Source organism: Alosa sapidissima, chromosome 21 (assembly GCF_018492685.1).
Source record: "Alosa sapidissima isolate fAloSap1 chromosome 21, fAloSap1.pri, whole genome shotgun sequence".
Lineage (NCBI taxonomy): Eukaryota > Metazoa > Chordata > Actinopteri > Clupeiformes > Clupeidae > Alosa > Alosa sapidissima.
Window position 1 is genome coordinate 17,894,042 of NC_055977.1, and position 16,340 is coordinate 17,910,381.

Genomic DNA, 16,340 nt, shown 5'->3' on the forward strand with positions numbered 1-16,340 from the left:
GATCTTGAACCCTGTTTCTCATATCAGAGAGAGTTCCACCCTCAGCTAGAGCTTAGTGTTTCCCATACATTGACTTATTTGTGGCGCCCACCACAATATCAACATTGACCACCACACAATGGTTTTCCAGGTTGTACTAAATTGTGCTTAAATCTGGTTAGCATCATAACCACACTGTGCTAATTGTTAAAAACTGTTGTTCAAGTTTATTCTGCAAACCAACCACCACAAATGAAATTCAATTCTGTGGGAAACACTGAGAGCTGCACCTGTGGGGAGAGGTGATGGAGGAGAGGGGACACTCACGTCTTTTCCTGGAACTCCTGGCTTGCCTGGAAATCCATCTAGACCAGACTGGCCCTGCAGAGACAAGAAATATTTATTTCAACGATTATGCCATATTACAACCAGGATGCATGTTTAATATCTATGATGTCTTATTATAACCAGAATGAGGATAATAATGAAGAATACTGATTATAAAATGATGTCATGGTTTATAAGAGAGCTTCATCATTGATAGTTTGTCCTAAGGTTGTAGACATTCATTCAGAAAGTAGGCCTATGTTATGTCTGCCTTATAGACATGTTTCCTTTGATAAACTAAAAGGAAGTTCAATGACAGCAGTAAACTTCGACAAGTCTTGTATTGATTCCACATCCTCTGTCCCTGCAGGCCTACACCATATGGTGGCAATGAATAGCGTCTACACCAAATGTATCTCACTGCTGGCTCCTGTGTTAGCAGATCCACTGCCACTCAACCCCCTCACCTCCCGCACACACACACACACACACACACACACACACACACACACACACACACACACACACACACACACACACACACACACACACCACACACACACACGCACGCACACACACACACAGGAGCTCATTCATGTCTGTAAGCTATCTGACAGACAGGTGTCCCTGTAGTTAAGTACTTCTACACCTCCAGAAGTGAAAAGCCAGCTCTCTAGACAACTGTATTTCCTGGAACCTACAGCTGACAGGACAGGACGCAGGCAGGACCCCCAGCCCCCCTAAGCTATACACTGGGCACCTGAACTTCACTATGTTTAACGGCTTCAAGGATGTGGCAGGACAAGGGGAAGTGGTGGTGGTGGTGTGTGTGTGTGTGTGTGTGTGGTGGGGGGGGGTTGGGTCATTTTAGAACAAGTACCATATGGCAAACCCATCCATAATCTATAGTGATATACGACCCGTTAACTTAGACTAGAACCAGATCAGATGCACTGAAGGATTTCATCTCGTACAAATGGGTCATGCAATAACTCTTCGTTCTATTTTTTCCCCAAATCCCTTAATGATTTTTTTTTGGCAGATCAGTTTTTTTATTTGTACGCTTTGATTAATGTCTAGAGCAAAGGCATGGTCTGAGCTCCAGGACTGCTTTAGTCATCATCTGGATTATCCACTAGAGATAACACTCAAAAACGTGATTTGGAAAATCAGTCTTAAAGGGAGCAGGCCGACATTTTGGGAACCAGTTTGTCTATAGCTAATCTATTGCTAGAAGGGAGCTATAGGCTAAATGGCTGTAGGCTTAAAAAGTTGACATGTTCCTTTAAAGGTGCAGAATGTGGCTTGTGTTGGAAATACCACTAAACCTGAAAATAGCCTTAATGAAATGACTACCACCACACAGAGCACAGAAACCACTTAGAAATAGTCAGAAGAGTCAACGTTAAACAATTTTACATACTAGTTTGTTTTGACAATAAAAACCACATACTGTAAGTGAATTCTCTTCTTCACATACTGTACATCGCATCTTCAGTCAATTACTATTCAATCAGTGACTATTTAGCTTGATGCTGTGGACTTTATTTTGCATGAGGTGGATGATTGGAGGTGTTCATCACAAACTGAAGACTAGACTAGTGGGAGAGGGGAGAGGGGGAGAATGGGGAGGGGGGGGGGGGGGGGGGGTGGAGGCACTACGCCCCCGTAGTTCCCATACAGGAAGTTTGGAGAGTGCATCAAGACCAGACACATCTGTTACCTACATCAGCTTCATAATCTCTCAACTTCCAGAGGGAGGTGTGCGCATAACACAGGTCTACATGCACACACACACACACACACACACACACACACACACACACACACACACACACACACACACACACACACACACACGAGCACATTTGCAAGGTGGACTACAAGGAAAGCACTTAATCTCTTCCTCAGCACTCTACATCCCCTGCACAAAGTTTCTCCTTTTCCACCTGAATGGTTCCTTTTCCACCTGAATGGTTCCTTTCTGACTGTACATAAGGGAAACTCGTTGGGTGAGCAACTCTATCTGCAACCTCATCATGGCATGCAAACTGCCATGAAGTAAAGTAATCCGTGCAAATGGCTATTTCCAGATACAGTATGCACTCACTCTTTGATGCTGACTGTGGCTGCTGATCCCAGCACTGTTGACTGCAATGATGTACGGTACATTAGGAGACAGGATGGCTCTAAGAACCATTAAGTAAGGGGTAACGGATAACGGACAACATGACATCGTGTTTGGGTAAAAATAATGCACGTTTGAGGTGGTATGGTGGCCACGACCCAAAGCTAAGGCAGACCGGATGGTTCTAAGCACCGCTAATGTGTATTGAGGTCTGTGGATGTTGACTGATCGTGGCCATGCGTGTCAGGAGAGGGAGCAGACTCTTACCCTGGCTCCAGGTGCTCCTTTCTCTCCCTTCTTGCCAGGATCACCCTGCCGGAACAACACAGGAAGATGGTCAAGAAAAGAAAATACAAGACCACGTTATCATCAAGTCATCAATATTGAATACACTATAGATGATTAACAAAACACATCAGTGATATTTTAAGATATTACAATATTACAGTAACTTCACTACTCATATCAATTATAAAGATGTCTAAAGATTATGGAAATATTTTGAGTTGTATAGAGTTTATTGCTGCTTTCACGTATCAACACTGCAACACTTGGGTTGTAGACAAATTTCTACCTACTACTTTGGTACGTTGCACATATACTTTGTGCTTATTTACTTTGTACCTTTGCAAACCGTCACATGGTGATAAAACACATCCCAATCAAGCCCTTAGTCGCAAACACACACAATACTCACAGAGACCCCTTTAGGCCCGGACGTGCCTGGCAGGCCAGCATCCCCCTGAAGACCCTATGAGGTACAGGACAAGAGCAGAGCATGTTTAGGAGCCACTTTCTCCATCAGCCCTACCAGTATTATGCTGTTGCAGAAGCTAGGGAAGGAAAACACTTGAACATTAGTATGGGATAATACTGCACTTTACTACTATATACTATGTACTACTGATGATACTGCACTTTACTACTATATACTATGTACTACTGATGATACTGCACTTTACTAATCTATCATGTAGAGATCGTTGGTGTTATGAACAGGCCTTCTGCTGTTTTGTGTATTGGTTGTTGGTGTTATGTGGCATTGTTGTCCTCTAGTTGCCTGTATTCCTGACATGCTGTTTGGCACAGGATGAATTTCCTACAGGTCTAAATGAATACCTACTGTATCTAAATTTCTGCCTAGTAGTCGCCAAAGTCTATGTACTGTACCTTTGCTAATGCTACTTGATTTAATACAAATAAATTGTACTAAACTGTACTTATATAACATATTGAAACAAACAGTGCGCTGCATTAAACATGAAAACATGCCTGTTGTTTGCAATGAGCTCATGTTTGACCAATATGTTTGTGTAATGTCTAATTATATGTGGTACAATATGCAGTATGAAACAGACAAAGACAAGTTTTGTTAAAAACTTTAAGATGCCCTGATGTCCTGACCATGCTTAAACGTGTATCCGGTAAAATAAGCCATTGGGACCCCAGAAAAGCATTAGCACCTGTTAGAAGATGACCCCACTTCATGACCTCTAACCTATTGACCCCTGTGTGCTCTCGCTCACAGCGTGTCATCCCTAGTCTGAAGTTTGAGCCCTGTCATGTACCTGCTCATAACTCAACAATACTAAAAACACTACCCTAAACTACAACATGCTCATATTTGGCTACATCAAATGTTTCAAAAGTGCAAAGTTTCAAACATTTCAAGACAAACAACACCATGTTTTAAGACATGTTATTTACTCAGTATTTTTTTCCATCACTAGGGGGCACCAAATGTCTTCAGGTTGACAATCTAAACAGAGAGCATGCTTATATGTAAGGACACGGCATGACCCAAACAACCCTTCCCTAACAGACAAAGAGGTCATTACCAAGTGTGGTCAAACTATTAATCTAATGTAAGTGGCTAAGCCCCCACATCAGCTCAGTGCAAAGTAAAAGACTTAAATCAAATCTAAAATCTCAAACACACTTCTGTATGAAGCTAAACACAAGTTTGAGAGGTTATCAACCAACAGAAGCCTTTCCACAATGACAAAGTAAAGAAACATATGTCAACATAGTCTTCTCTGCTCTTGGAAAGAGGAAAAGAAAATGTCAGTGACATGGGGCATAGTGTACATTTATTAATTTGACAAACATTGCTGATAGAGATCTGAAGATCAACTGCCTGTGAACCAAAATTAATTAAACATCCTTCAATAGTGTCAAGGCTTTACTGAGGGTATAAAGGCAGCTCTAGTCGAGGTTTCTGAAATCTCATTAAATTAAGCCCCATGGTCTTAAGCTCTGTCAACCACATTTCCGCTCTTCGTCTACAGCTTGGCACTTAAACAGATTGGCACTTGGCTTCAGTTTCCATTTGGTAGTGATTTATGATAGCCCAAATATTGTTTCGCTTGTTTATGTTTGAGTGTTGGAGTGTTGGAGACTGTACCTTTGGTCCGAGAGGTCCAGGCAAGCCCAAGCCCCCTAATGCTCCAGGTTCCCCCTGTTAGACATAGACAGCTGTTCAGACAATTTGGTCTTTCAGGGAAGAGTATGACAGACTAACACAATGGTATTTCTCAAAGCTGAAATAGAAAAATGTCCAGAGGTGATGATTTATTAGTTTAGGTGCTTCTGACTAAAAAGGTTTTCAGGTTTATCATTAAAACATTCACAGAATTCAGAAACTGGCCTGCTTTTATCCTTACATAGTAAATTCGTTATTACAATATTAATCTGTGTTTCTAAATCAGTGACTTGGTCCGTTGTCTGTATGCGATGCCCACTGAAGGTCTGTGTTAGTTACTGTGTGAATCTGTGTGATGGTCAAGATTGGGCAGTGACACTCACTCTTTCTCCTTTGTCTCCTGATTCGCCTGCAAGGCCTGGAAGCCCTGGTGTGCCCTGCAAATGTATTCACATAGACGGATGTTTTAGTAAATGCATTCTAACAACCAAGCAAATTCATTTGAGTGAGTGAACAGACACAAACACTAATGTGCACCTATTCATTCTGCAAATGTAGCTTCTGATCAATGTATAAGAAACATGTTTTAACAGATTTTTTAAAACTGGAGTCTATTCTCATAATTGGAATTAAGAAACAAATGCTACCATTATGATTGAATTGGAGGACCACAAATAAGGCTAATCACTAAGGACCTTCCCTGACCTTCTCTCCTTTGATTCCTCTCTCTCCAGACTCCCCCTTAAGACCCGGGTCTCCCTGAAGGGAAGAAATGACCGTTACGATGAGAAAGGGGACACTGTGATAGAGAGCGTGCAGCGTTATTCATATGACCGGTGGCGAAGGCGCTCGGGACAAGGAACAAGCACTGAATGATCTGAGGCAGTACTCGGCAATGGGCAACACTGAACACAAACACACAACGTACAAAACTTTTGAAAAACAATGCAGTTAGTGACAATTTGATTTGACAGACCTTGCGTACATACACACACGCACATGCACAGACACACACAGAACAATGGACTGTGAGACAAAACAATTTTGACTGTTGCAACTTCCACAATACAGGGTTATGTTTTGAAAAGCAAGTCATGTTCAGAGACTACTGAAATCTATCACAATCCACACCACTTAGGAGACAATGGATTTTTTTCCCTCCTTTTGCTTGTTTTCCTCTTCTTCTGTGTCATGCTGCCGTGACACCTACAGTACACGCAAAGGAATCCCACAGAATTTCAAAGCATTGAAAGAGAAAGGGAGAAACTGTAAAGCTCTTTAATTACAAGGTTGGGATGAAATCTTGCCAGCTGTCTGAGGAACTTTACGCAGCCTAAAGAATCACAACCTTTAATTACAGCCACAGCTGGTGAGGCCGTTGATGCAAGGCACACAACATCACCCAGACAACATAACATCTTCACAGCATATAAAGAGCTCATACTGTAGGTTGTCACATTCTCTTTGCCACGAGGGCAATGCCATTAAGTTATGCTTAGAAGAGCTTTGAGAGAATTGGGAAAAGCATTTGGCATTCGGAGTTTTGAAAAATATTTGTTGTTTTATGTTGATGGTATTTGGCAGACGCTTTTATCCTAAGAGAGAACCTGAAATCTGTGTGACTTCTCCAATTAAAGTTATGTAGCTCAGTCCATCACCACAGTGGCAAAAAGATAATGTGGATGACTGGCTTTCAAATTAGATAGCTCACTGCTTTCCTCTTTACGTACTGTCATCGAAATGCTTGTGGTTGCTCACAATAACAACAAGTGCACGGCAAATGGATGCCCCTGTTCCTTCCCATTCAAATGGTAATTCACTACGCAATAATAGATCTTGCAGGATGTTGTTTATGAAAACGAAAAGCAAAACAGGAAAACATTATCAGGAAATGCTAAGGGGAAACACAATGTAAACAAACAATTGAAGTATTTATGCAGCTTCTGACCCTGTCCAATTTGATATTAAAGATACGTTGGCCTATGTAAACCAAACTGAGAGAAAGTCCAGCATCCCTGGTGTTCAATGTGAAACACATAATCTAGCTTGCTTTGAGTTAGGTTAAGAAAGGTCTTGCTGATTTATAATAGCATATAATTCTTTCAGGAAATTCCAGTGCTCAGGAACGAAATGGACACATTTTTCTAGTCGTGGGCGGCTGCTACTATCCCAACATGGCTGCAGCCTATAATAAAGAAGTTTCTGGAATGATCTTCGAAGTATAATTTCAGCCTGTGTCTTGTCAAGAGCACTAGAACAGTTGAATCTACAAACATAACACTGTGTGGAAAAAAAATATGCTAATCCATTGTCATGGATTTAAAAGATAGAAATCAGTGAAGAGTAAAGCCAAATCCCAAAATGTTCTGACAGCTTATGTCCCATGCCTCTTTCAGATGAAAGACTTGAAACAAACAAGCTTTGGCTTTATCAAATCAACCACAACAGGTGACAACAACAGCACGCCAGACTCCCCATCAGCCCTGCACTTGTTCTTCTGTCATGCATGCACAGTAAATACATAAAAGAGATGCTTAATGCACATAATATAAAACTCTACAGTCTTGTGTTTTCCTGCCAATTTGTTGGCGGCCATCTTTGGCTCTGTTCTTTGTAAGCTGGCCAGTAGGAAAGATAGGCTGGGCCAGTGATTTGGGTTCCATAATTATACCTCAGGTCTGTCAACTGGCAATGCCCTTCATAACTGAATGTTTTTTTTTTTTCTGAGAAGGGCGTAGACGTGTGCTTGCCCTCTCAGTTACTTGGTCTGTGTGTTGACCAAGGGCTATAATTCTGCCTATACAAGTCGTGGGGTTTCTTCCGCCTTTCTGTAGATCTTTAGGAAGATATGACGCCGTACTGCAAGGAAAAAGGTTGTGTTTTTCCTGAATTTATGGACTCACACTAGAGGATGGAATATGTGTTTGTAGCAAGGACACTGGTACTTGAGCTTTACCCACTGAAGTCAAGATTGTACCAGTTCAGCTAAACCAAGTCAAGATGAAACAGCTGAGCTAAGCTCAAATAAAACTAGTTAATCACAGCATGATTTGAAGCAACTAACTTATTTTTGAATACAAGTCACCTGCAAGTCCCGTAGTCCACATTCCCTTAAAATAAAATAACTGGGCTATGTAACAACAATGCTGAAGTATAGGCAGGGATACTTTGTGCTCTTTCATAGCATCTTTAAAAGTGGATGGCCCAATCCAAAGTGAGCTCTGAGGAATGACTAAAGGGCTAAAGGACTAAAAACTCACAGACTTAATTGAGCTCAGGTGCTAAGTGAGTGAGTTTATGAGGCCACATGGGCTCAGATAGGTATAAATGGGATTGGGACAGCACTTCACGAGATCACATGTTACCTTGGCGATGTTTAATAACAAATGCTCCGTTCCATGGTCGTGTGTCGTGCTGTTGTTTACCTCACAAGCTTTGAACTGTGGGTAATTCCCTTTGGTGTCTGCACTGATGCAGATTCACGGTAAGGGCTCGGTAAGTGTGTAGTCAAACCCTCACGCTCTTTGAAATGCGACATTGGGACAGCCCTAAGCCCTTGCGAATTTTGTGAGAACGCGCAACAAAGTCTGTGAGTCTGGACTGGTCTTGGGATTGGGCCGATATGTGTGAACTTTCCTATTCATGCACTTGTTATGGGAGAGATGATAAATGTACGCAACCCAATCGCTGTTCACTGTTATTCACTGACCTAAGAAATACTTCCTCTCATGAAAAAAATAATAATGTAGTGAGAGAATTGGAGAAAATGAGGAGTGACATCAGACATGAAGACTTGAGGCTTTAACATGACTGAGACAGCATGCTGACAGTGAGACAAACATGCACCACACAGCATCCACAATGGAGTGTGCTCGAATGTACTTACCTTGAGACCTCTATCACCTTTAATAGAGGTGGCTTTGCCCTGCAAATAATCAATCGACATGGATTAATTATTGTCGAGGCCCAAGAGAGAAAATCAGAAATCAGCAGCAGAGAGGAAGAAAGCAGCGTTTACTGTAAGCTAATCAAGCTGAGGCTAATCCTTTCAACATGTGAATTCTATTTACTTTAAAGGAGATACAGAGACTAGATCTGAAATGACATTTCACTTCAGTTACATTTAACTAGAATGTAGCTAACAGCATCTCAAATGAAAATGGCCTAGTCACGATGTGAGATGTAAACAAAATAGGTTTCGTACAGCTTCTCCTTTTTGTCCTTTGAGGCCCTGAGATCCTCCTGAGCCTTTAATACCAAGGTCACCCTGAAAAGATGTACGCACAAATGGGTTTCAACATGCAGCATGGGAGTGCAAAGACATGTACTCTGGTATGTACATTATGCATTTTACACACATAACATCCAGCATTTCACCCATATTGTAATTAAATAATTAAATAATTAAATAATTTGTGAATTGTGAATGAAATGGGCTCAGAAGAAAATATGGGCACTTTAAATGACCTTTTCACCCTTGGCACCCTGGATACCAGCTGGACCTATGTCTCCCTGTGAAATAGAGGAGATGAGAGAAGGAAACAGTGGCAAAAGAAAAAATGAAGAAGACAGATGTCCCTTGCATCATGATTACATTTATCAAATTAGGCACTGATTGGAAACAAAACAAAGTCTGAAACATCATCAGACTTTTTTTTTTGTCATTCAAGTACTTAATTATGATAATGAAATGTAAATCTCATGCAAGTTCAAACATGCAAAACTGAATAGAATATAATAGAAAATATAGAGTATATGTATATGTATATGTATATATAAATACAAGTATATATATCCTAGGACAGAATAGAATAGTATCTCCTTTCCACATCTAGGTTGAGGGATGAACTTTGACCCCTTCCTCCTGACTTGTACCTTTTGCCCCGCAGGGCAAGAGCAGTTGACTGTCTCTTTGCCACTTTGCTGCTCCACTACCGTGGGACTGGGTGTGGGTATGGCAACAGGGGGTGCTTCCGTCACCACCTGCTTAGGACACTACAACAGAGAAAGGCACAAAGCCAAGGTTGGACATGGCTGCTAACAGCTGCCCATGATGGGTAGCGTGATAGTACGAGTGTTGAACCCAGACAGTAACGTTGTTATAACCAACATCTTCTCAAAAAAAAAAATATATATTGGAGAAATTACTGTCATAAAAGCGTTTATACATGTTTATTTGACATCTTCCTATGGTCAGTCTATAAGTGTGTGTGTGTGTGTGTGAGAGAGAGAGTGTGTGTGTCTTGCCGCCTGAAACAGTATTAGGGTGTCTGTGTGCGTCACACACAGATTATGTGTTTGTGTTTGTGTATGTGTAAATGTGCGGATGGCACACATGCTTGTGTGTGTGTGTGTGTGTGTGTGTGTGTGTGTGTGAGAGAGAGAGTGTGTGTGTCTTGCCGCCTGAAACAGTATTAGGGTGTCTGTGTGCATCACACACAGATTATGTGTTTGTGTAAATGTGTGGATGGCACACATGCTTGTGTGTGTGTGTGTGTGTGTGTGTGTGTGTGTGTGTGTGTGTAAATCTATGTTTACACTTCCATGTAGCCCTGTAAGACTGATATTGTTGGTGACTCAGTGGCAGGATGTAAATGGAGAAGGTGTGAGGGAGAAGCCAAGCAGCATGCTGAAAATGTCTGAGTGTCTGCACGCAAACACACACACTCTATCTCTCTCTCTCTCTCTCTCTCTCGCTCTCTCTCTCTCGCTCTTGCTCTCTCTCTCTGTAAACCTTTGCTGTCTTAACAGAATATTATCACAATGTTACATAATCAGACTACAGACAGACAAGTTCACTTTCACCTTTCTAAAGTTCTCCACCAACCATATACACACAACCACACATCCACACATCCACACAACCACACACACACACACACACACACACACACACACACACACACAACCACACACACACACACAACCACACACACACATACACACAAACACACAGACACACACACACACTCACCACACACATCCACTCACCGGGCCACCAGGAATATCACAGCAGGTTTCCAACTCAGCTTGTTTGGAGTCACAGTAGATCACCATCCTCTGGAGGTCAAACTGCAGGGTGACACGCAGGCTTGAGGTTACACACAAGCCCAGATAGACAGCAACAGGTTGACATGTGCCCTTAGGTTGGCTAGGTAACATGCTTCCTATTTTGTCTGGATCAAGCCCCATCAACATTTGTTTGAAATCTTCCAACCAAGACATGAGATCTGACTGACCGGCAATATTGTCTGTAAATAAATACTAGGGGAACAATTTAGTCGACACTTTTCATCCTGGTGAACCACAATTTGTTTAATTGATAAAATCCAATTCAGATATCACATTAAAAATGTTGTGACTGTAATATGCATGTGTCCCGCTGTTATATGCATGTGTCCATATTAACCAAAACTTGATAATAAAGCATTTCAAATGTGTTTTGGCCAATTTTTAAAATTTATTTTGGCATCAATGTGATCGCAGATAGATCTCATATGCTGTAAATCTTAAGAGTAGACCTAGAGTACTATTATCTAGATGTTCTATGAACTGTTGCCTTAGCAACAACATGGCGCCATAAAGTACTTACATCAATAGGGACGCTGTCGTACAGTCTCTTTCCAATGACCGTCTTCCCCTTTACGTCAATGTCCTCTCGCTCCTCAATGGGGATCGTCTGGATGAGTTTGCAGTCCAGATACAGGGAGACGTTTTTGGCCCCGACGCTCAGGGCGATCTTGTGCCAGTTGCGGTCAAACAGGTTGTCTACCTCCTCGTTCTTAAAGACCGCCCTGACCGCGTCTTTGGTCAGGCCGACCGCATTGTACTCCACTGCCTTGTTCTCTCCATCCAGACGAATGGACACCTGAGGTAAAGGGGGGGGGGGGTTGAATAGAAGGAGCATCAGTAAGAAATGTCAAAATCACAAAGTTCAACCAGTTTCCACTTATTCTGAAGCAATGCGATGACTGGCTAGAATTGTAGGCTTGGGTCCGAGCCATTTTGATTGTTTCCAATTAATCCATTATGTAAAGCACTTTGTGTCCTATGCTTGAAAAGTGCTATATAAATACATTTTATTATATTATTATTATTATTATTATTATTATTAACACAAATAGAACAGTATCCAAAAACCAGAGACTTTGAGACGCACAGAATAGAGTAAGAGAAAGCTCTCTGAGCTTGACAAAAAGCATATTGGTATTATAATCACATAATCAACCTAGAAACAGAGAAGCTGATTCATCATGTTAAATATTCATGCAATAACCTCCTCACCTGTGGAATCCCATACTTGTCATAGATTTGCCAGAGGTACCAGTCTTCTCTTCTGGAGAGTTTCCTGAATTTAAATGTTGTCACAAAGGCATATTCATCTGGCAAGCCCTGGGCAAAAACATCCCTGAGGGAAGGAAGATAAAAGAGAAAGCTCTATTATAACTTTCAAACAAAGTGGCCTCAAAATTCACCACTTCAGACATGGAGTTTCACAGGGACAGTCAAAGATGCGCTAGCCTGTCATTCAGCCCATTAGTTCATCCAGATGATATGCCCTCTACTTCACACCTACTGTCTACTGAAAAAGAATCACGGATACAGACCTGGGGTGCGTTTCCCAAAACCATAGTTGCTAACCTGTTAGCAACTTAGTTGGTTGGCAATGGGAAATTGCATTGCAACCAACAAAGTTGCTAACTTAGTTAGCTTAGTTAGCAACTATGTTTTTGGAAAACTGCTATGCTAAGTTGTGTAAGCAGTTAAACACGGCAACAATGCAGACAAGCACAGAATGGATGACTGATTATCTGCTCAAATAATAAATGACATACTCTAGGCCGGGAGACAGTGGTCATTACACACAGTAGGCTTGTAATAGTATCTGTTGGGCTAATCAGTCCAATGCTTGCAACTACTCTTGAGGCACTTACTCAGTCTGCTGGACTATGGGCATTGTCCCCAGGCGCACATAAGAACTTTGTCCAGGCTCTTCCCTTGTGCCCAAAATATCTTTCACATTGAAGTAATCCATCAGGTCAAATCCTAGGCAAAAGAGATAGATAATGTCACAGAAATGTGCTGAATGTGTAGATGTTTTTCCCGTTTAGGCATTTATATTACTACTGTGCTGTTAAAAAGTAAGATGCCAAACTCGTAGGCCAACATCCATCCATTTAAAGCAGGCCATGATGCTGATACATATAAGTGCCACTAGAGGGCAATCCACATGGTCAGGGAGACAGTATTCTTACTTGAGGACCAGATAATCTTATGAGCAACAAGCCACACTTAAATGAAGTAATTGCATGTTTGCCCATAAAAAAAACTGCTCCATATACTGTAGAGGAGTGGAGAAGAACGGTTCTTGTCTCGTCTAAGCTCCAAAGCTCAGGGATACATGTCAGCAGATTTACTGGTGGAACATTTTTGTTGTTTGTTTGTGATGTTCACATTCTTGTGAAGACACACTTTTTGAGGACACCTTCATTTTCCATGCTGATAATGTCACGGATATCTGTCGTAATGACTGCTTATGTCATTTTGATTGACGCATGTGCAAGTTTGCGGTGCAGCACTAAACAGGGCCTTTTCCGAGCCGAGCAGCATGTAGATGCTGCCGAAAAAGGTAAATATGGGTGAGTCAAGACACACCCTGTCATCACACACAAGGCTGTACTTATGGGCAGGGAACTGCAGCTTTAAGTCTCATTATTACTGAATAAGTGAAAACAGAGCAGGACTCTCTTTTTTGCTTGGAGATTATCAGCCCCACTAATTATGCTCGATGCTTCAGATGCACTGCCAGATCCAACTGGAATAAACTTTATGCACAGATCTGCAGCTGCCTTAGGGAAAAAGGGTAAAAGATGCCACATGCAATTATGTCATTGGTAAAAAAAAATGTGTGTGTGTGTGAGAGAGAGAGAGAGTGAGAGAGAGAGGGGGGGGGGAAGAGAGTCGAGGGAGAGGAAAAGAGAGTCGGCGTGACTGAGGTTTTTCTGGGTAAGCCGCCCACCATTTAAGGTGACATCCAGGGGCCACTCCCACCAGCAACAAACAAGTAACTATGGAGATGCCAGCTGGGCATTGGGTGTTTCCAGCTGCAAGTCTGGCAGATGTCCTTGAGGCTATGTGCACATTGCCTGAGGGAAAAAAGCCACAGATTGTCCCAAATGGTCCTCTTGCTTGTGCCCCTCAAAACCCACAAATAACACAATCTCCCCTCATGTAATGGCCAACTCTGCAGTGGATTATTGCCTTTTTTCCTCTGTTCCCAGCTGCTTTGGAGAAAACAATTTCACTTTGCAATTTGAGATAATGTGAGCGGGCAATATCGACTGACACTATACGAACTAGGACGAGCAAAAGTACACTTTTGCCGTAGGGTAAGCCTAAACCAGGGCAAGTGTGAGATAAGTTTACAACAGTATTAATGACAAAGTAGGCTGGAAAAGTTTTTTTTTTTTGGCACAGTGCCCATGCTAATTTAATCTAATTTAGACTACAGGCCTTAGGAATTTAGGAACAAAGTTTTCATTGATAATGAACACTACCATTTTGCTTATTATTGTATTGGTAAGTATTTAGGAGGGGTTATCAACCCTGTTAAGTGATTTTTATTAATCATGTTTGATGTTTTCGTTCACTAGGCAAATGCTCCGTTCCATAGATTTTGAGACTATTAGTGCGAGCTAGCCTGGTTAGCACCAGACCGTGTCTCAATTGAAATTGAGATTGTGTCTGGACAAGCTTCTTTCACCTCCCATTTCCAAGGGGTGTCTCCAACGGACGCTGATGAAAATGTCTCTGGACACAATTGGATAGACCTAAAACCAATTACAGCAATGAAGGAGATGAGATATGCAGAGCAAAGGAAAAAACATCTCAACAAACCAGCGTTTTTCCAAATACTGTTTCGATGTCATCATGTTAAGCCCGCCTCAACGGTTGTGATTGGTGCCCAGGTTTTAGGGAACATTGAAAATGGAGTAAATTACCTCTTTGCCAGACCTGCAGAGAAATTTCAAATTTGCCAAAGGTTCGTCTGGGTTCTCCCAGGCTAAGTTTGAGCGCTTAAGGGCCGTTCACACCAGAAATGCCAGTTAACTACAAAGATAACTAACGATAAAAATGTCCACACTGACCAACAATAAGTAAAGTCTCTCCATGTGTTGATGAATGTGATGTATAAAATGTTATGGATCCTGATTGGCTGTCAGCTTTTTATAATTCTCAAAAAATCATTCTGGAAGTGACCCCCGCCCCCCACCCCAACAATATCGTTCTTCGATGTTGTCATCGTTAGGCCTTTAGTTTATGTGTAGACATTGTCATTCATATTTGCTAGAATGCTTTTTTTCCATTATCGTTAGAGTTGTTTTAGTCTGAGTGAACCCAAACAACCCTCTGCAGGTCCATCTGGATGCCGACTTCCGAATCACCAAAACAGCACAGTACAGCAGCGCTGTTCAACACAACCAATGGCTACACTGGATGATGAAATTGAGTTACAAGTGCATTTAAAACCTATGTGTTTGCTATACTGTATTTTCCGGACTATAAGTCGCACCGGAGTATAAGTCGCACCAGTCAAAAAATGTCTCATGAAGAGGAAAAAACCATATATATAAATATATATATATGTTGCACCTGAGTCGCAAGACCAGCCAAACTATGAAAAAAAGTGCGACTTATAGTCCGGAAAATACGGTACTTTCAAAAATACTTGGTAAGAGTTTATTGTACCAGTTTAATTTCATTGCTAGTTATGCCCTGCCTTGGGAATCGAAAGCGACTGAAGGGTCCCCAGACCCGTTCTTAATCTCAATTGAGATTTTAGACACGGTCTGTTGTTAGCCAGGCTAGTGAGCGCTGACCTGTAATTTGAAATGGCAGCAGAAAGCATGTAATCATCCACCAAAAAAGCTATTTTGATCAGGGCAGCAAAAAAAAATCGAAGGGAACGCCAGATGACTGTCAATGTGGGAAACTCGCTCAGAATGCACTCTTTTGATCCAAATGATGGTGACATCTGCATCTGGAAGTTCTATCTGCCAAAGTGTTGACTGCAAATTGATCGCATGTTTAAGGACATCTCCAGAGTTGTGTCACAGAAATATATCATCCTTGACTGTAACTCAAAATTCACACGCGACTTTCCAGACATTAATCCACTGATTCAAATAATAAACGTAATTTTACTGTGAGACAGGAAACAATGCCAAATAAATACATACATACATATATGAGCTATTCTGGGTCCTATAGGTCATCAACCACAGACTGTCATCCGTGACGTTTCCTGTTTTTTTGTAAAACCTTGCATATATGTGGTTGATGTGCATACATTTAAAAGCTTAACATGTATTTTTATGCTCAAAAAGAAGTTGCAAACTTGTACTTATAAACATGTAATTTGGACAGTGCCAGACAATGAGAAAAAGAAATCTAGTCAGTCAAACTGTTTAAACTCCAACAGAC

The 16,340-nt window shown here is 41.5% G+C and overlaps 1 protein-coding gene across 1 annotated transcript in view; it reads right to left on the minus strand.

The window, feature by feature from the left end:
- The window catches only part of col22a1 (collagen, type XXII, alpha 1), a 58,474-nt gene that overhangs the window by 27,826 nt on the left and 14,308 nt on the right, over positions 1-16,340 (minus strand). Inside the window, exons 5-18 of the mRNA XM_042076055.1 lie at positions 12,791-12,902; positions 12,141-12,264; positions 11,449-11,724; positions 10,848-10,928; positions 9,732-9,851; positions 9,324-9,368; positions 9,061-9,123; positions 8,743-8,781; positions 5,562-5,615; positions 5,240-5,293; positions 4,839-4,892; positions 3,132-3,185; positions 2,702-2,746; positions 307-360 (exon numbers count right to left, since the gene is read on the minus strand). Of these exons, the coding sequence (XP_041931989.1) occupies positions 307-360; positions 2,702-2,746; positions 3,132-3,185; positions 4,839-4,892; positions 5,240-5,293; positions 5,562-5,615; positions 8,743-8,781; positions 9,061-9,123; positions 9,324-9,368; positions 9,732-9,851; positions 10,848-10,928; positions 11,449-11,724; positions 12,141-12,264; positions 12,791-12,902 (1,175 nt within the window). The remainder of the gene's footprint in view (positions 1-306; positions 361-2,701; positions 2,747-3,131; positions 3,186-4,838; positions 4,893-5,239; positions 5,294-5,561; positions 5,616-8,742; positions 8,782-9,060; positions 9,124-9,323; positions 9,369-9,731; positions 9,852-10,847; positions 10,929-11,448; positions 11,725-12,140; positions 12,265-12,790; positions 12,903-16,340) is intronic.